This window comes from Lycorma delicatula, chromosome 4 (assembly GCF_047948215.1).
Source record: "Lycorma delicatula isolate Av1 chromosome 4, ASM4794821v1, whole genome shotgun sequence".
Classification (NCBI taxonomy): Eukaryota; Metazoa; Arthropoda; class Insecta; order Hemiptera; family Fulgoridae; genus Lycorma; species Lycorma delicatula.
The window spans coordinates 137,832,431-137,855,026 of NC_134458.1; the positions used below are offsets into that span (position 1 = coordinate 137,832,431).

The 22,596-nt window shown below is 28.8% G+C and overlaps 1 protein-coding gene across 2 annotated transcripts in view; it reads left to right on the forward strand.

The window, feature by feature from the left end:
• The window catches only part of Gprk1 (G protein-coupled receptor kinase 1), a 384,903-nt gene that overhangs the window by 319,264 nt on the left and 43,043 nt on the right, over nucleotides 1-22,596 (forward strand). For both annotated transcript variants that reach the window (XM_075364235.1, XM_075364236.1), the window contains exons 5-9: nucleotides 8,258-8,332; nucleotides 8,434-8,495; nucleotides 13,672-13,723; nucleotides 14,664-14,855; nucleotides 21,448-21,613. In XM_075364235.1, coding sequence (XP_075220350.1) covers nucleotides 8,258-8,332; nucleotides 8,434-8,495; nucleotides 13,672-13,723; nucleotides 14,664-14,855; nucleotides 21,448-21,613 — 547 coding nt within the window. The remainder of the gene's footprint in view (nucleotides 1-8,257; nucleotides 8,333-8,433; nucleotides 8,496-13,671; nucleotides 13,724-14,663; nucleotides 14,856-21,447; nucleotides 21,614-22,596) is intronic.

The window sequence follows — 22,596 nt, forward strand, 5'->3', positions numbered from 1 at the left end:
TTTTTTCTTCTTTGTTGCAATGTGTACTGATAATTTCCTCATCTTATTCATAAAGTTGATGTCACTTTTATTGTTCACACCAGACAATATGATTATTAAGATATCTGTTTTATGAAAACATTTTAATTTTGAACAAAAGTAGTTGGATATTTTTCTGTAAACCAAATTCAATGGTAGCGGTTTGAATACATAAACTCCATCTTGAAATGTGTATAATTCATGCATTAACTCATTAATCATATTATGTAGATATTGAAGGAAAAAAATCATTACCTAAATAAGAATTTTTATACAAATATTAACTGTTGTTTTATATTTGTGCTAATTATTAAAAAAAATTATAAACGCAAATGGTTGTTTAAAAAATCTTTTAGCGCGCAAATAATACTGATCAAAAACCTATGAAATTACACTTGTTTCCTGCTTATAAAAATACAAATTATGTGATTTAAAATAATTATTTACTACATTTAAAACAAGAAAACTAGATTCTTTACAGACTGAATTCAAATGTATACATTTATTTTATATTATAGTGAGGATGTAAACAACTTAAAATAATGCGACTATAAACTGCTCAGTATTTGTACAGTGTCGTATTTCATAAACCGTCACATGATAGTCGCACGTAGTAGTGTTTTTTATTTATTAAGTTTTTATCGAATAAAGCAGTAAAAGTAGAACAAAATTAGCAGCTATGGTCTAGTTGAACCACTTGAATTAAATGCTAAAGAGAGATTACAACAATTCAATCAGCTAAAGTCAAATAAATCAGTGAAAGGATTAAAGTAAACTTAGGTTTTATGTAATAATTTCAATCTGTTATTGATCATTATTGATATACAAACTTCTTTTTCAACAAAGTTAAAAAAATGATTATTCTAAATTATTCAAGATAGTTAAAACATACTCTAAACATTTATTCTCTTTTTAATTGTATTTATTTTTATTTTTAGTCAATTTTTCTTTTTAATAAACTTTACTTTAAAAAAAGAAATTTGAAAATATAATTTCTGTTTGTATAAACAACATTTGGAGAGTACATAATAATGAACCATTTCCTTAAAAACCTTCGTGGAAAATAGCAGGATCTGAACTAAAAATTTAAAGCAATAGTGAAATCCATATTTGTTGTAACATGTAGCAAAATGTGTTATTGATGCAGTTGATATAAGAGTTATATAAATAATATATGAGATCAGTTACCAATTCATGGAGATAACAATAAATAATAAAAAAATCTAAAAAGAATATTTAAGATGTATTGATAGAAATAAGTTAAATTATTAAGAATTAAAATAACTTCAAATATTATCCCTTGTTTTAAGTTTTAGTTATTATTATTATTATTATTATTATTATTATTATTATTGTATTTACATTTATTGTACATTTACATTATTGTAGTTATAAAGGAATGGTTTTTTTTTTTAATAACAAATGTTACTGGTGTTCAGATGTTACATGAAAATATTAGATTATATGGATTCTTCTTTTAAATTTTTAAGATTAACAAAAAACAGTTTATATATAATAATAAATATTTTAAGAAGTTAATTAAAATTTAACACTGTTTTGATCATTGATCAATCTTTATATATGAGGAATTAATATAAAAAACAGACAATTAATATAAATAAAAGAAAACAAATTATCATGATAAGATTTAAAAATAATATGTTTATGGCCTCTCAACTCCACTTCTAACGTTTCAGTCTTACAGTCCCAGACTGTACCATCCAAAGAGACGAAAGTGTTTAGAACAGTGTGAAACCTTAGTTTTTTTTGTTGTTCTGTTACTAGTATTCATATTCTCAGAGTGTCAACCTCTCCTCTTGATTAATCTATGGTTTTTTCAAGCTTTTCCTTTAACAAAACTGATGTATTATGGAAAAAAGCTTCTGGCATCAAAAACCAACCTAAAATGATGAAAAAATATAACAATAATTAATAATCTTGAAACACTATTAAAAGTACCTTTTTTCTACCTTTATTTATAAAATAAAAATAATTGTTGACTAGAAAACTGTTTTTTTTTAAATCCTTACTATTCCTCAGTATATTGTTTTATTAATTTCTCAGTCATCTTCTAATGATTACTTTTGAACAATTAAAAAAGCTGTCAAAGTATTGCGTGACTTTTCCGACTATTAACAATAACAATTAAAACAGTTGCAGCAAAAAAAAACCCAGAATATATATTTAAAAAAAATGAGGAATGAATTTTAAGAAAAGTTTTATAAAAATATTAATATATCTTGATTAAGCTTAAAAAATTGCTTTAGTAAAGTTTTATCTAAATCTAACTTTCCCTTCAATAAAGGCTAAAATAAGAACAGTAAAATTATAAAAAAACTTTCTGTATTTTAGGTTTGGGGTCTATAATTTAAAAAAAATTACAGACATTTCTTGATTACTCTATATATGAAGTATATAAACTTTCAAAAAATATTTGAAAAACATTTAAACTGAATGGAGATAAAGCAAAAGAACAAAAAACATATATTCCAATTTTAAGAAGAGATTGATTAAAAAAAAAGGATTATTTATATATGCATTGTAGGTAAACAAATTTGCTTTAATAAAGTTTTCTTTAAATGCTTCTGAAGAAAATGCTTTGAAATTGTTTTTTTGCAAAATCCCCCAGGTCTTTAATGAATCTTGAAAAAAGATTATTATAATCATAGTTCATATTAAAAAATATTTGAGCCAAATTTGAAGAAAATCAGTTTTGTCAATCCTGAGAATTTAGCCAACAACAGTGCAACACATATGCACATACATACGTACATATGTTTTTTGGTCTAGATGAACTAGTTGGACCTTAAAACAAAGATTTCCAGAAAAACCTGATACCCCATTTTTAACATGATCACCAAACTTTCCTCTGTGATGTAGATAGCTAATCCAGCTATATTCGGCAGGAAAGTAAATGGTTATCAAGATATTAATTTAATTTTTTTCATTTCTTTGAATGATTCACTTTTTTTTACTTATGATTTTTACAAATTATTTAAAGTTGCATATGTGTGACACCATGATTAATAAAACTTTTAATGTTATATATACCTCCACAGCCATAAAATTTTTTTTTATCTACACATATGTACGTTAATCTAATTTTTATTTATTTATTTTGTAACAATAAAATAGGACAAATTATTTTTAAAAAAGGTATTACACTTGTGGGAAAGTGTACATAAAAGTTTGTAAGCTGTTAAAATAATTGGCATCTCTTTATTTAACTTAACTTTACATATAGGTTAGTAACCCCAAAACCAGAATTAGAAACCAGTACTCTGAATTGCCATGAATGCTGTTAAAATTAAGATCAGTGGATGATTTTAGAAAAAATCATAAAATAGCTACATATAAACTTTAGCTAATTGCATTTAACCAACTTACCATTACATATGAAGAAGATATATTATGTCATAATTTAGAATATAGGTATAAAATTCTTTTAATAAATAATATATAAACTGAAATTCTATTAAAAATAAGTTCCTAGTACAAATATGCAATAAGACAAATCTTACCTTAATTTTGTCTTATCTCAATATTCTGTATTAGTTGGTTTATTTTAATAGAATTTAAATATTATTTAACAGTACAGAAAAATTATATTAATCTTAAAAAGGTTAATTTTGGTAAAATAATATACATATATAAAATGGATTCTGTTTGGGTACAACAAACTGTTCATTATTTAGAGGTGTCTTGTTATTCAGAAAAATGTGAATACATATTACGCTCGGTTATTATACTGAAAAAAAATACACTTTTAATAAAACAACAGTATTGCTTATTCATGTAAATTAAAATTTAAAAAAATTAGTTGCTAATTAAAATAACTTTGTAAAAATTCAAGTTTTTTTTATTGTTTTTCTGAAAATAAAACGCTGTCCTCTATGTTCATATTTGAATAAAAAATATTATACTATACTACTCTAATCGACCAACAAAATAAAAGAATAAACATATTATACTATACTAAAATAGAATAAAAAACATTGTCAGCTACAAAAATAATAATCAAAACACATGTACAAAAAATAATGTAAAAATCAAATATGGATATGTACAATTCATATGTAGATGGTTAAAAATAGCTGTCTATTTTAGTGTGAACTAAGTCCTGGTTTTTCAATAAACGATTGCACTTCTGATATTAAAATACCACCTTCTGGTAATACTTTTTATTAGAAATATTGCTTTAATTTTCTAACCTCTTCTGTTGCTTGCTTACTTGGGATGGTAAATTTAGATACATTGTTGTTCATTTTCGAAGTAGTCAAGTCTGAGGTAGCAACAAGATCACGGATGTCAGTCAATATTCCTCTGTGTTGAGCGTGTCATCAATGTTGGGTACTATTTATAGTCTTCAAATGGTTCAGTAAGTTAATTCAATCTGTCGCACAGAATTTTCGTTTGGTTTAGTAAGAATTTAAGTTAGTTTAATATCAGCTTTTACAAATTTCTCACTGTTAAGTAGTAACCTTATTTATAGACATACAAATCCATAAAACTGCATCCAACACATTGATGCTTTTAGAAAGGTCATCAGGATCTGTAACTTCATACATTGTTGACAATAAGTACCGTAACTTTTTTCTATAATGAATTTTAAATTTCTGAATGATCCCATGATCAAACGGTAGTATTTGGAGGAAGAAATATCAATTTTAAATTTTCTAACGTAATTTTAGGGTGGAATTTTGCATTGGCATAACTTTCCTATTTTGTCTTTCCGTTCTATCATCAAAACTTAACGACGAGTCATCCAAAAGTTTTTAATTGAATACCAATCAGTTTCTAATGAATTTATGTTCACGCCCTTAAATCATCGTGGCTTTGCCTATTATTAATGGTTTTTCAAATTCACCTGACATACTCATAGCCAACATAACAGTCAGCCTTTGTTTTGATATAATTTTTTCCTCTTTCAAACACAATGTTTTACTGGGCAAAGGCTGGAAAAAAAGACCAGTCTCATCACAGTTAAAATGTTTCTTTTATTATAATTCACGTATATTTCATTTACTTCCATTCAGACACCAAATTCTCATCTACAGTCCTCAACTTCACCATTTTTAAATGAAGCATTATGTTTAATTCGGAATTTATCTAACCAACACCCTGATGCTTTAAACTCATCGTTAGCAAGTTCTTTAGCAATTTCTAGGACTTTCTCATGTATCAAAGTTCCAGAGACTGGAACGTTATTAGCATGAATCCTGCAAAACCATTCACAAGTCAAATTGTCAACTGCTGCAAATACACATTTGCTTAACCGATTGCCATTTTCGGTCGATGACTTTAAGGTATCAAGTTTGCGTTTTAAGATATCACTTATTTGAGTTTTCCCGACATCAGAATGTTTTGCTATATCATGCACACTGAGTTTTTCTTTTTTGTAGACTTTTATAACTGCTAGTTTTTCTTTTAATGTGAAGTGTTTACAATTTTGAAACATTTTATGTTACAGTAACAATGGTTGTAACCATTTTTATAAAATCACAAAATCGAACATACAGTTAACAAATGATACAGTAAAAATACAGTACTATACCGTAACAAATATATTGCATGTACAGTGTATTAAAATATATACAGTATATAAAATATTTCAATGTACAGTATACACTTGCACAGCAACTGTTGATGAATCACACTGGATTGTGAATTTATTGAAATCATAACACTAGCTTCTAGGCAGGAAGTGATGCAATTCACAAAAAATAAATAAATAAGTTAATCACAATGAGTATAAAATAGAACGAGGAAAATTACAATCTTTATTCCTGCTGTCCCTTTTTTTAGAATTAATTGAACAGTTTTTATAGGTAAATTCATTGTCTGCATCTGTTATTTATAAACTTTGTTATTGAGAAGTATTTAATACCACTATAAAACTGCCGGGGAATCTGAAAGTATCTGGTGTTAAGAGGAGTCTGTAATTGGGATCTGTACATTAAGGGAACTTCACTGTATTTACACACACGTGCGCCCGTGCACACACACACATGCTTGAGGTCTGTTTAGAAAATTTGAACATTTTTAATTACGTGCCAACAGAGATATTTAATGATGTGGGATTGGCAACATTGTGTCCTGTATAACCTTCTGATTGTTGATATCTTGTTTAGTTTTTGTGTAATTGTTATTTGAGTGCAACGTGTTTAAATGTTAGTAGCGATTTTTGTAATGTGCAATTTTCAGGAGCAGTTATAAAACATAAAAGTTAGTGTGAAACCGGGGAAAACTTTCACAGAATTGTTTCAATTTTTGAAACAAGCTTACAGAGATGATGCTCTGGGTCATACACAACGTTACGAATGGTTTTCACGATTTAAAAGTGGTTGTCAGTCAATTGAAGATGACCCTCTACCAGGAAGGCCTTCGACTTCAACTGATGACACCCGTGTTCAGAAAATCAATCATCTGGTGCATGCAAATCACCAATTGACTGTTAGAGAACTTGCAGAAGAGATTAGCATTTCAACTGGATCATGCCATGGCAATTGAACATGCATTGAGTTGCAGCAAAGTTTGTTAAACACCAAGTTGATGTTTGTCAGGAACTTTTTGAACACCAGTGATGATGAAACATTCATATAAAGGATCATAATAGGAGACGAAAGCTGGGTTTACGGCTATGATATTGAGAAAAAAGTACAATCATCACAATGGATTGGCAAAGGATCTCCACGCCCCAAGAAAGCACGTCAGTTTCTATCCAATGTCAAAGTGACATTGTTCCTTTCAATTTTTATGGAATTGTGCATTTTGAATTCTTGCCTTAAGGTGAAACAGTGAACTGTGTTTACTATCAAGGTGTTTTACAACGGTAACCTGAAAAAATCCACAAAACGGTAAAGATTAAAAAAATAAAGTTCAGTTATTTTCTGAACAGGCCTTGTATATACTCATAAACATATAACAAGATAATGTTAATATACTAATTAACATATTAAAAATAATATAACATGGGAGAAGGCTTTAGTTATTGGTTAAATCAGCATAGATGTGTGATTTAAACTATGATTTTAAATTAAGAAATTTTTTATCAAAATGCAATACTCATGTTAATTTACTAGAAAAAAAATTGAAGTGGAGAGCCCAAAACATGGATGTGATTGTTTGAAGAAGTATCTAGCTAGAAGATACAATTTTTTTATTTAATTTTATAAAACAGAAAATTATTTCATTGACTACCAAAACTGTCAATAATTAAAACCAAAAACCTGTACATTAATCAACAGCTTGCTATTTATTACCAAAATTAAGAATAACAATACTTCTGGATGGCGTTTTAATTTAGCTGGGTAATTGCATAGAGTTGGTTTTTTTTTTGGTTAATCAGTTTTGCAGTTGTGCTTTAAAAATAAAGTAATTCATTGAAAAGTGAAAGATAATGTAATATTTTTATTGATCCTTCACACTTTATTACTAAACATGATCATTTATTTTAAAAAAGAGGAAATTTCAGCATATTAAAAGCTAAATTAATTTTATTTCCAGAATTTAATGGCATTACAAATTTCCAATAAAACAGTTTACCAAACTGTAATGTTAAGGGCTATGCTGATCATTGAACTTGTTTTAATTATTTTTTTCACAAATTATTGTCCACCTTTAAAAAATAACTTTATATAATTTTCTGGCATTATGTTTGCCTTATTATTTTATGTTATCAAAGTTTAGAAAGATTAATTGATACAGGGTGGTAATGGATTGCTTTTTTTGGCATCCTGTTACAGATTCACTATCCCCTCCACTGCATGTTAGCAGTGCCAACACTACTTCAGACAATCCAGGTAGAACTACTGCAACCAACTGGATTGGTCTATTAGTGAACTCATCATTGGAAATCAGCTGATTTTGAAGTTGAGAGTTCTAGTAAAGGCAGTTACTTATATGGACGATTTGAACACTAGGTCATGATTACCGGTGTTCCTTTTGTGGTTGGGTTTCAATTAACCACACATCTCAGGAATGGTCGACCTGAGACTGTACAAGACTACACTTCATTTACATTCATACATATCATCCTCTGAAGTAGTATCCTATGGTGGTTCCAGAGGCTAAACAGAAAAAGAAAGAAGATAGAACTACTGTGCACTTGTGTTCACCATTTCTAAACTTTGACAAATAATAACTATATATTAATGAAATAGATTTTCTTTCATTTGAGGTGGTTTTAACCTTTGTATCATCATTAAATGTTTAATATTATATTTTTTCTTTGTTGCAGGACTACCCCAAAGATGCTGTTGCACATGTACAAAAGTATTTAATGAAAAATGAAGTTCCCGTTAATTTATTTGAGGTAAGTTGATCAATTTTGCTTCAGGTTTATAATTTTTAAATATTTTTTATGCATTTTTTTAATTTTATAATTATTTATTACAATTCTTTTTCATGTTACAGCCTTACATTCAAGAAATATTCAATCATCTTCGTGGTGAACCGTTTAAGAAATTTTTAGAAAGGTTAGTAATGTTATTTAATTTAAATAATTCTATTTTAAATTAAAAATTTAAATCTATTGTTAATTTGTATTTGTTTACCTTTTTTAAATAGACATTTCATGTAATATTCTTTGTTTATATGTTGAGTTTATTTTATACACATGTGTTAATTCATACATTTTATTTATATCAATTATTTTTTAATTTTATACTATAAAATAACATTAATTTTGAAATAATAAAAATTATTAGCCTTTTATTTTTAGCCTCCAATCCTATTTTTCTAATTCTGCTAATAGTTCAGAAGCTACCAGTTATTTTTCGCCATCATTAGATATCCATTGATCTCATTAAACTGTACAAACTTTGTTTTCCGTAATATTGTAAATATATAAATTTATATATAATAAACTAATATTAATATGTGTACCATTATTAAATTTATAGTTATTGTAGTGAGCTAACTATACACCTTTTTTTATCAAATTTTTTCAGTATATTACAAATTAGTTAACTTTACCTGTAAAGAAGCCATGACTGTTATTTATCCATAAGCCTGTACATTTGACAGTCAGTAATATTAGACTTCCTCACAGCGTTGTACCATGTCTTTTTTTACAGGGATTTAGTTAAATAAAATCATGTTTACTTTTTAGTAATAATTCAGAAGATCTGCTTGCATTTTTGTTTTGAATAAAATTTCAATTTTTAATTAACTCTTAATAAACTGTTGTTGCTGGTGTTTTTGACATTGAATGTCTCTTCTTTTTATTATTTTAGAATATTTTTAATTATATAAAACTGTAAATAAAATTTAATATTTGTTTTATAAATAGACATCTTACTTCAAATTATGCACTTGTTCATGTATATATGGAATGTTATACAAAATATTTCTAATTGAGAATTAGTGTCTTCAGTAAACATAATTGCTAGTTCTGGCTATTCATGAAAATTAAATTCAGATTTAAAATTGGTCCTAGTATAAACCTAAAAAGGTTCTTTGGGTTACTTTTCAATTAGGATGTATTAGAAGTGAATATTTAATCTGTAATCCAGTCTTCAATAATTTGTTATAAAAGCTGATATATTAATGCTGATAAATTAATTGTTTTAAATTTTAATTTGACACTCTTCAATCAAACTGACAATAGCAACTTATCTTTACACTCACATCTTCTTTTATCCACTATGCAGCCTATCTTAAACATTACCCCAAAGCAAATGCATGTTTCTCTCAAGCAAGTTTGTTGCTTTATGGGGTTAAAGCGTTCATAAAATTCATGTGCCCCCCATGCATTGTTCATGCTCCCAAACACTACCACTGCTTGTCACTTTGTAACTACAATCAGTCTGCTCACATCAGTCATGATTTTGTAACTGATCTGAGATTGAGAAGTGTCCCATATGAAGTTTACAGCAGGGATACCTACCATTATAAAAAAACTGTTTCTTAAGAATCAAATTGGTAGTTGCAAGGGAGAGGTGTGGGAACATTTTCGGTGTAATATATTTATGGATTAAGCATTAAATGCGGTGAAAAAAAGTTAAGAAAAATGACATGAAAATGAGGTTATTTAAAGATGATATTGTGGTGACAGTTCCTTTGCTTAGCTGTACTTAACAAACTCTTGGAAAGGATTATTTACAACAGAATTTGTGGTTCCAATTTGGAACAAATTCCAGTTGAGCCAGCAGGATTTAGGCTTCACAGAAGCTGCTGTGACCATGTGCTGGCTTTAACTACTTTTGTAGAGACTGGTTTCCAAGAAAAACTTAAAACATCTGTCGCATTTGTAGACTAACTGCTGCGTATGACACATTTTGGTGGATAGGAGTAATATAAAAATTATTAAAAATAACTTAGTGCCGAACAGCTCCAGCCTTTCTTAATAACATGTTAAGCAACAAGTACTTAAACGTATTTGAGAAAAAATATAAGTAAGAAAAGAAAATTAAGTAATGGTTTACCACAGTGCTTGATCATAGCTCCTCTGTTATTTAACCTAATATATATTTCCAATCTCCCCAATTGTAGGTCAACAAAATTCTGCTGTGCAGATGATATTGCTCTTGCTTGCAGAGCCAGAGACCTTAGCCAGACGAGGACAATTCTCACAGAGGGTTTGACCACTCTGAGCTCTTACTTTAAGAAGTGGCAACTTAAACCTTGTATCAGTAAAACTGAAATCTGTGCATTTCACCTTGATCACAAACAAGCTAACATGGAGCTCCAAATGAATTTTTATGGCAGTATTCTTTGTCACAAGTATCCCAAATATCTAATATTGCATTCTTTCATTCAGGAAAGATCTTGAGAATACTGCCACCAAGGTAAAAACATGTAATAATATTAACCAAAAACTGTGTGGTATGACTTGGGGTGTTTCAGTGGACACCTTGCGTTCATCTTCCTACTGCTGAGTAACGTGCTCCAGTATGGCTCCACACCAACTTGATTGATGTTCAGCTGAACCATACTTTATGTTTAATAATTGGCACAATTAGACCAACACCCACTTACTGGCTCTCCCTGCTGAGTAACTTCTATTTCCCTGTAATCCATAGAACTGGGGCCCAGCTTAGAGATTACCGCGAGGTATGAAAAAACCTGGAACTCCATACATGATGACAACCTGCCCTGACAGATTAGACTCTGCTCCAGAGATCCACTGCTACGGAAAATTGAGCAATTGTCTATCAGTAATGTTTAAATGAGAGACCTCTGGGATCAGAATTGTTAACTCATTGAAAAACCTGAGGAACAAGAATGGTTTGAGGCATAAAACCATGACAGCACTAGCACAGAGCTCGACAGGAAGTGGTGGGTCAAATTAAATAGAATCTGCACTGAGCATGGCCGATGTGCAGACTCACTACTTAAATGGCGCATTGTGGAGTTTCCAGGGTGTGATTGTGGAGCCCCAAACCAGACAATCAGGCATATTAGTAGGACATGCACCCTCAGATCTTTTCAAGGTAGTTAGAGTGACTTCTTGAAAGTTGACACTACAGCACTAGCAAGGATTGGAAGCCTAGGTATTGAAATTTAATTAGTTTTTATTTGTAGTTTGTCTTATTTAATTCTTTTTTTGTTCATACATTGTCTATATATGTATTTTTATAATAACACTGCGTGCATTCCATATGAATAAATAAATAAATAAATAGATTGTGGTGGTAGAATAATGAAAAGCAAAGGTTCAAGATCAACTAAACCTTGTAAGTAATGAAAATTAAAAAAGTCGGGTAATAAGAATTAGCTAGAAAAAAGAAGTCAGTGGTTGTGAAAAGAGTAATCAGATGGAAGTTCTCAGCTTGTCACCTGGAAGATTCTGGATTAAAATACTGGTTAGGTGTAGCATCTTTCATATATTAAAATATTTCTTTCCTATCGACCCATTTACAAGCTACAAGCTTCAAGCTTTTTGGTGAAATAATTACCAACCAAAAGAGGAGAATATAAGTTCATGATGAATCATTAGAAATTGTGAGTAATTTCAAGTACTTAGAGCATGAGATATCAGAAAATAGAAAATTACAATTATAAAATCAATAGATTTGTACAGCTGAAGGTTTTTATCAGAGTCTAAGAGAAATTTAATTGAATAAAGAAGTACCAGTCAAGTATAAGAAGTTGGTTCAAGTTGTAGTTATACTGTTTCTTACCTGTGCAGCTCAGACATTAATATCAACTTTAGTAAAGATAGCTAGATATAGACAGGTGGAATTAGACTTAAGAAGTATATTAGGAAAAACAAAAATCCGGTCAGAACTGCAGAAATAGTACAAACTAGACTAATAAATTATCAATAATAAGACAGAGAAATGTAGAACTGTGTAGTTTGCCCTTTGCAGATAATGTTGAAAGAAGAACATCAAAGAAATGTTTCTAATTGCTGAAAAAGCTAAAATATCAGTAGTGGACTAGTGATGTGTTTGATAAGGTAAAGAAAGATATAGTGAAGAATGTAAAAAAAAAATAAATAAATAAAAGATCTTTGAAGATTGGTGAAAAGATAAGAAAATGAAGGCCACCAAACTGTACTTTGATTCAAAGATAATTTTGGATAAATAAAAGGTTAATTTAATTTCTTCATTTATATTTTTAATAATAATGTAGTACAGGGTGAGCAACATAAAACCAAACCCATAATGAAACCGTTACCCAACACTATTTATGAAAGACTCTCACACAACTAGCACGACTAGTGGATGTATATGTTACTACTGATTGTTGCTGCTGTTTGTCAAGTGGTTATTTGTCAGTGCAGTATAATTTTGTTGCAGTGCAGTATTGTGAGTGCAGTTGTTTGTGTAAAATGCCTTATTCAGTCCAGGAGAGGATGACTGTAGTTGAGGCCTATATTTGTTATGGATCATTTGAAAAATCACATCAAGTATTCGTTGAAAAATTTCCAAATGCCTGTATCCCAGCAAAGAGTAGCATACACAATTTAGTTAAATAATTGTGTACAAAAGGTTTGGTTTCAAATGTAAAACGAAATAGGCAGCTTTCCATTAGGACTCCACAGGCCACTGCTGATATTGAAAGAATTACTGCCAGTCCAGATGATGCCATTTTTGAAGAATTTTATGGGCAGTTAACTGATAATGAAAAAGAATACAGCTTCTTCCAACAAGACGGATCAACGTGTCGCACATCAAACGTTTCATTGAATCGTGTTCATGCAGTTTTCACAAATGAACGAGCTGTCAACAGAGGACGGTGGCCTCCATATTCCTCAGAATTGTCTACTTGCAATTTTTTCCTTTGGGGCTACTTAAAGGAGAGAGCTTATGCATCTAATCCCCACAATATTGATGAAGTGAACGTGTACATTCAACGAGAAAACAATGCAATTGACAGCAATGTTTTGCATCAGACAACTCAATATGATCAGTCGAGCACAAAAGTGCATCGATGCCCAGGGTAGTCATTTTGAAAATATTTTGTAACAATATGGTAAATAGATGCAACATTTAAATTGCGTTTTTTGTTTTTCTTATTTAATTTATCCATATCATTCATAAAATTTCATTCCAACATAACCTACCGATTCTGCAGTGGTTACATTTTATGGTCTTGGTTTTATGTTGCTCACTCTGTATTTTGTAATGAAAGAAAAACATTGTTTTAATTTATAATTTTATTTTATTTATGTTTTTCATATTAATTTTTTTTTTTTTGTTTCAGTGATAAATATACAAGATTTTGCCAATGGAAAAATTTAGAATTAAATATACAAGTAAGTTTTTATTTTTATTTTTTACAATTATTTAAAAAACTGATCAGTTTATTTATGTTTCTTTCTTTAAAACTTATTTACTCATCACATTTTTTTGTTATGTAGTATACTCTTACCATAACAAATAACTTTCATATTGTATTGCTAATAAAAAATTAAATCTTAGAACTCCTTTAGTATACTGGATATCAATAATTGATGGAAAAATAGAAGATTGTTCTGGGCATAAAAACTTTTTTTCAGACTCTAAAGTAGAAAATGAAGTCTCTGTATAAATCCGTACAGTCATCTCTCTACTAAGGCTGCTCTGTTGGGGCTACCAAATGTTGAACTTTTGTGTAGCACCAAAAATGAAGCCAATGTAGCAGCTGCTGAAAACTTCATGTTACCATTTCCAGGAAGAATGCACACTATCAGGAAAGAGGAAACAATGTGTAATATACGTTTATATATACGTATGTATAACTGGGAGAAAGGTTGGATTTAACTTAGAGAAAGACTACCTTGTCAGATTGACTAGTTCTTCTATGAAGAAGTAGTGTCAGAGCTAATTAGTTAATTAATTAGCTCTAATTAATTAATTAGCTAATTAGTGTCAGAGCTTTGCATGTTGAAGAATGATAATCTTGATAAAATCCTACCCATATATATATGAGAAGATCTTTGGTTGGTACAGCAGTTTTACTATAAATTAACAATAGCTCAACTGATCTTTGATTTGGTTTATTGGATACACAGAGCCCTCTTTTTTGTTTTGGAATCTAAAGTAAATTTTCTTGAAGAATAATAAGAAACCATTCATATTTCCATTATATTTTGTTTTCAACAGATCCAAATAAAAAAAGCAGGGATACTATCAAATTATCTTCATAATAAAATATTAAGTTTTTTATTTTATTTTCAAGAGTTTTTTTGAAAGAATTTTGTTGTTAATTTTCAGTTGACAATGAATGACTTCAGTGTACATCGTATTATAGGAAGAGGAGGTTTTGGAGAAGTATATGGCTGCCGGAAAGCAGATACAGGAAAAATGTATGCAATGAAGTGTCTAGATAAAAAGAGAATCAAAATGAAGCAAGGTGAAACGCTTGCTTTAAATGAGAGAATAATGTTATCATTAGTTAGTACAGGAGTAAGTATAATAAGATTATTTAATTTATTAGTAATTAAATTGGTATATTTTTGTTGACTTTTCTATATTTTAAATTTTAAAAACTTTTATGTAATTTTATCTTTATTAGTCTTTTGCCAATTGTTATTAAATATGATAAAACTTCAAACTGATAATAGTCCAAATTTGAAGTTCACTAAATTAGATTTTATTTATTCCATCATTACTGTGAAATCAATATCTATTTATTTTTTAATTTTAACACTTTAGTTCATTTTTAATTTTCTAAGTAACAGAAAATTTGTATTTTAATATTTCTATGGAGAACCAAGAAGATATTTTTAGACTGCCTGTTTATTTACATATTGAAACAAAAATATAAAAAATCATTAAATTATGTAATCAAATGATCAAAACTCAACTCATGAAAATTTTAAGGAAAGTTTATAAGTTTATTAACTCTAAGTAATAAAATTCTCTATCAAATAGATTGGATCAAGCAGGAAAGTAAATATTGAAAAAATACTGTGTAGTATTAATAAACACTAAGTGCAGAAAGTACTTGAACTTGTTTCTGTTGTGGTAGATTGTTTGCTTAACAAAAGATTTTGGGTTTTATTTATTTATTTGTTTTTTTGCAAACTGTTAATATTATTAACAGTTATAATTTAAAATAGCAGATAAAAACTACACTCAAATAAAACATACAATGCAAAATTAGTGACCAGAAAAATAAAACTTTTTATTCCTGAATTTATTAATGAATTACACTTTTATTACTGAATAAAAATTGACTTAAAAATGTATGCTTGAAGGTTTCACAATAAATTGACCTGCCTCATACAGGTTTAATGTTAATGTTATGAACAATTTACAGAACTGGCTAAACCTTAGCACTTCAGAACAGAGCTCTATCATTCCATATTTATATCAGACTTTTCACTGTTGTAAACAATGGAAAAAAAAATCAGTTTAAATTCATGAACCCATTTCCTTAAATATTTATGTATGGTTAAATGGATGCACAGACTTTTGTCTTTTTATTTACTGATGTTTTCTTATTAAAATTCACTTCAATAAAAAATTTATTTGAAAAAAACACTTTTTTTAATGACTGCTTTTTTCCAAATTGTTATAACCTCACTGTTGCCTCTCTTTTACAGTAGAAAATGGTTAATTGGTATAATTTTCTTGCTTGCAGGATGCGTTTAAACAAAAAAGTGTGTGAGTGTGTATGCGCACATGTGAAAAAAAAAAAAATATATACTATAGCTATGAGAAATTTTGCTAAAATTGTATTAATGCAAAGCTTTACATAGAATTGATGAGTAGACTTGGCGCAGGGACTGAAAGCCTATGTACTAGCATTTTGCATGCATTGGCCTCTGTTACAAGGAAACTAAAAGCATTGTCATTTTCTGTATGTCTCTTTTGGTATGGTAATATATAAAAAACAGGTTTCATAAATTTGCTGTAGCATATGTAATTGTTGAGTTTTATTCTAAATTATGTATTGATGTGATCTAGATCTACTTCTTGTTGTACAGCAAGTAATAATAATATAATCATACATGACTAATGTGCTATTTATGAATTGTTGTAAACACAATACGCAATTCCAAGAATTTATTTTACTTATTTTTAATCTACTTATTTTGCTGTGAAGAATCATATGTTACACATCACTTTTAATTATGTTCTAGACATGGTTATTATAGAAACATTTTTTGCGGTCTATATTTTACTTAATTAAGTGAATAGCTGCTGGTGATTTATTTTTACTATTTTTTGTGTTGTTTTCATTTAAGGCGTTGTCATAAATTCAGTCATGTAAATTTTTAATATTTCAATACAGTGCATTCTTTTAAAATGCCCAAGTTAGGAGGAAAAGGTACAGTAGTTCATAGTCAGGCGAGATATTCAATGTTACAATGGGTATCGGTATTCCATGTTTACAAAACAATGCTGGAACCAGGATAGTGAGGAAAACTGAAGTGCTGAATATGGTTATTCAAGCGACAAAGGGTCAAAACAAACGGTCCAAAGAATTATAGAAGGGAAATCAAATGTAACTAAGAAGCCATCCATGTTGGTTTTGCCGAGAAAATGTATAAATCAGCCCATTACTGTGGGCAGTTTTGACTCGTTTGACACAGATGCTTTGAGGCGTTTAAATAAAGTGTATGTAACCGAAAAATGTGTTCTTAATGTGAAGAGAATAATGCAAAAAGTCCACGAAAGTGAAATTAATTTCAAAGGCAGTGAAAGATGTTTAAGAGAATATTATGTAAAATGGGATTTAGGTGGAAAAAAAACAGAAGACAACTGGAAAATAGTGATAGAAAAGAATGACATTAAAATGCAAAGAATGAAATTTCTACGACAAAGAAGGAAGTACAATTGTATACACAGATGAAACCTACATTGACAGTAGTCATGGGGCACCAAAATTATGGGTACACACAACAAACCTTCATGAGAGACTGAAAACACCAGTGTCTATGGGCTCACTATTAATAATTGTTCATGCCAGCTGTAATAAAGGATTCATTAACAATGCTTTACTTATGTATGAGTCAAATAAGAAAGGAGATTATCACAGATTGATGGATTCCAAAAAGTACATGAAATGGTTACAGGAGAGGTGTATTCCCAACTTGCTACCTCGGTCGGTCATTGTACTAGATAACGTATTGTATCACAATGTTCTGCTACAAAAATTGTCAAATACTAATTGTTGAAAAAGCAATATGATAAAATGGTTTGCTGAACAACAAATTAACTGTTCTCCTGTTATGCCGAAAAATGAATTATATGATATAAAATTACACAAAGAAAATTAAAAGAAATTTCTAATAGATAATATTTTCAAAAATTATAGATGATATTTTAAAAAAATTATGGTCACACAGTTGTGTGGTTGCCACCTTATCACCCTGACTTAAATGCCATTGAAATGATTTGGAGTCAAGTGAAAGGCAAATAGCTAAAAGAAATATAACTTTTAACATGCCGAACATTCTTAAGTTAGCTGAAGAGGAATTTCATAAATTGTCTGAAGCTGAGTGGAGCAGTGTCTGTGAGCATTTTTTCAGTGTTGAAAAAAAATACAATGAAGATAAACATTTATATAATGTGCACATCAACAATTTTGAGATAAATGTGAATTCAGAATTGGACACAAGGTCTTTAGAATCTACCGAAGATAGTGACTTCGGAATTTGCGAGCTACAGCAATAAAGTGAGTAAATAAAATAACTATTTAAATTACTTTAAAGTAATAATATTAATTGGGATACTAAACTAGTTTCAATTAAATAGCATGGTATGTATTTTTGGTTATAAATTTCATCTGTATTAAACTGACAATGCTTTCTGTCAGCCTAGTACCATGCCAAATTTTCGCTGAATGCTAGTAGTTTTTTGTGCCAACTTACGTGCCGATAGTTATAATAGAATATTTAAATATTTAGCATTTCTTTCCTGTATTTTTTTTTTATTTTAAAACTTATTTTGGTAAGCTTCTTTTAATAAAAAAAAAAGTTATACATAATGAAAGTTACCTAAAACTAAATTTACTATTTATTTAGTCTCTATCAATTTTTACTTCCTTGTTTGAAGTAAAGGAAGTATTGTGATTGTGGAAAATTTCGGTTTTCAGATTTCAATAGAAATATCCAGTTTGACTATTTGTGAATCCATTTTGACTAGTTTCGGCTTGACGTCTATGTATGTGCATACATACGTATGTATTTTGCATAACTCAAAAACGATTAGCTGTAGGAAATTTTGGATTTAGGATTGTTTTAACATCTAGTTGTGCACCTCCCCTTTTGATTGCAATCAACTGGACCAAAAGTGATCAAAAAAGCCCAAAATCCAAAAGATTTGGATTTTGGACTTTTTATTAACTGCAGTAATAAGCCCTCATTGAGAGCTTTTAACGATATATCACAAGTGGTACTTATTTTCATTAGTTCTAGAGTTATATCCAAATAAAATTTTAATTAATGAAATATCTGGTCTTACAAGGGGAAGGCACATCAGTTCGAATGACTTCATTTCCTTTTTTTTTAACTTTTTTTTTAAATTTAAATATATTGATTGATTTATTAATAATTATTAACCTGTGATTGTAAAAAAAATACAATAAGTAATACACTGTGTAATTCAATAATAACAATAAAAATATAAAAACATATGAAAAAAATCAGAAGTTATTAGTGAAATAAAATTTTATGTACTTTAAAAATGTGTGCGTGTAATTTAATAGGCGTACAAGGAAGTCGTGGTGTCCACATCAGATTTTTATTTTGTAAAAAGTATTTATGATAGTTAAGAATTGATAACTGAAGTACAGAGTGGTTGAGTTATTTGTATAATACAAACAGTTTTGAAAACTTAAGTTAAGCATTTTTCAATTTGACATTTATTAAAATAAAAATCTTGGTTTTTATAAACATATTTTTTTTATTTATTCTTAGTTTTATTGTTTACAGTGATGAGATTAGTTCTTAGATTTTTTAAATGAAGTATTATTATATTAGTATTATTTTTATTCTGTACTTATAAACAAACAAGTGTAAATTAATGAGTTCTGTATGTAAGTTTGATTGAGTTCTTTATAAATTAATGAGTAATGCTTTGAATTTTTATTTTTGTTCGTTGCATATTAGTTGTATATCTTTTGTGATAGTTTACATGGTAGTTGTTATGATAAAAATTAATAAACCATTTTAGTGTGTTGTATATTGTTTGTTGTTATTTTTTAAATTTCAACTATCCATTTGTATAAAAAGTTGCTTTTATAGTTCAGTTTAATTTGTTTAAATTATGATCACATTACTGATATTGTTAGGGCATTAGAATCCAATTAATGGCTCTGTCTCTGGGAGTTTTTTAATTTAAAAACAACATGAGACCAACAGATGAATTGTAATTGGGCTTAAAGCCAGTTCTGTAGTTGTATACTTTGAAAATATAAGTAAATTAGTAATACAAAAAAAATAAAATACTGTGTACTTTATTTAGGATAGTATTAGATAAATGTAACCCACCGGGTTGGTCTAGTGGTGAACATGTCTTCCCAAATCATCTGATTTGCATGTTGAAAGTTCCAGTAATCAAGTCCTAGTAAAGGCACTTTTATATGGATTTGAATACTAGATCGTGGATACCAGTGTTCTTTGGTGGTTGGGTTTCAATTAATCACACATCTCAGAATTGGTCGAACTGAGACTGTACAAGACTGCACTTCATTTACACTCATACATATCATTCTCATTCATCCTCTGAAGTAATACCTGAACGGTAATTCCTGGAGCCTAAACAGAAAAGAAAGAAGTATTAGATAAACGTGCTAGTTGCATTATAAAAATATTATTGAAGCAAAAGTTTCAAAACTGAAATGTGAGGATATCTTAAAAATGTTTACTTAAAACTTAATGGTATTGCTGAATTTAATTACTTTAATTTTTATAATATTATCAGTTGTGTCAATAAAACTTGAAAAAAAATTCTGTAGAGTAGATTAAAATAGATATGCTGTTATAGTATAAAATTATATGGAGCTAACATAGTTATTTCCTAAGATTCATGAATATTTTTAAAAAAAGAAAAACTAATGGAACACTTATCTGAAAGTTTTTATTGGGCAATTTCTTATTGCTAAGTTTTTAGATTGATTTTATTGAAGACTGCAATGAGAAGATCACATTTTACGTTTATCTATTTGAATCTGTCTGCATTTTCTCCAGTGAATAGTGGCAAAGTATATAATACATTTTTCTGTAGAGGTTAAATATTACCAGACTTTTTTTTAATGGCTCTAATGTGTATAAAGCACCTGAGGAAAAATTGGTCTAAGACAAGCTGCTTTCTTAAATTAATGATGTTCATTGTATAGTCTACCCTTTTGACAAACAGAATCAACTATTTGTGGGTTATACATGTCAATATGATTCACAGGCTAATGTGTAGCAATATATTCATATCCATGAAGACAATTTGAGATCACATTTCAGTTTTCATTCTCTCTCAACATGCCTGGTATAGATATTGTTTTTATGAGAATGTCTTTTGGTATTTAAGAGAGAGTTGCGGCTGATATTAGACCATTTGATTGTAGGCCATGCCTAATAAGACATATTTCTATAAATGCTTAAAGAAATTTGTATATATATCCCTGTTTTTCAGTTTCTTATTTCTTAATAACCTTTTTTGAGTTCTTTTAGTCATTAAAGAAGTGCAGAACTTATATTATTGTAGTTATCCTCCCTCCCAAAAAACAATTCACTTTATTTAGTTATCTTTTGGTAACTAAACTGTTATGTCATAATACTAGCTGCTGTACATGTTATTAGTCAGAAACCAATATTTAATGAGTCATAAATAAAATAATGTTTATAATCCTTTATTTTTTTTTAATTTCTTCAATCACTTACCTGTGGCATTTCTTACTGCTGCTTCCACCATCATCTCTACCACCACCACCACCACTACTACTACAAGGAAATGTATTCAGTGGCTCTTAAGCTAATGTAGTTTAAATTTATAAGCATGAATGGATAATTTTTGGCATTTATTATATTATTTGTTATTATTTATTTTACAGCAAGATTGTCCATTTATAGTCTGTATGACATATGCATTTCACACGCCAGATAAACTGTGTTTTATTCTTGATCTTATGAATGGTGGTGATCTTCATTATCATTTATCACAGCACGGAGTTTTTAATGAATCTGAAATGAAATTCTACGCTGCTGAAGTCATATTAGGTTTGTATACATACATTTGTTCCTTTGTTTTTGCTAAAATTCAGTATTAAAATAATGAAACAAAAATGGGTCTTTTTAGAAAGATGGAGTACCTCTTGTTTATGAGAAAAACAATAAGAAGGTAAGTTCATGTGAGAACAATAAATGTTTCTTGGTGTTAAAGTTAGCAAACGAGCAAGTAGAAAGTTTCATGTTGTATTATTAAGACATTAAAAAAATAGGGACATTTTTCATTGTTTAGTGTCAGGAAATGATGTAAAAGCTCCTGATGTTTTAATTCCATAACATCAGCTTTTACGTATTAAAAAGAGAGGAGACGTCCCTCTGTCTGGGATGGTTGCATCTGCTTCCATAGATTATAATTAATTTCATGGTTGCAAAAAGCACATTATAACCATTGTGATCAGTTCAACATTTTTTAACTGTTTTTAGCAGTAATAATACTTTATTCATTTTTCTGTTCTGCAAATGAATTAATTCTAAATATTTAATGATGTACAAAATAAATTTTTAACTACTTTGAACAGAATAGGATGATTTACTTTTCTTTTTATTAAAGAATTGTATAAGGTTAGATTTTTAAAAAATATATTATGTTTGTTTTGAAGTTGCATAAATGCACTGAAGTAATTTCTTCTGTGTATGAAGCCTAATTTTAATAACTGCTTTTAACCTTTTGAGATAGGGAACACTGGTTATAGATATCATAAATTTTACTTTAAATATAGGTTACATAAACGAAAAAAAAACTATACTAATGTTTCAGAATAACCTGTTTTGATTCTGCTACATGATGTGTTTTAGTATTGTAACAAATCAGACTAAAAGTTGTAATTTAATGAAAAATATGTGGTATTTAACTCGTATATTCCTGAAATATGTAAGTGAAAATACCGATACTATACTATTTTCGTATGTGTGTGTGTGTGTGTGAATGTTTTTGTAACATCATCAAAACCTTCTTGATCTACTTTTCCCCCCAA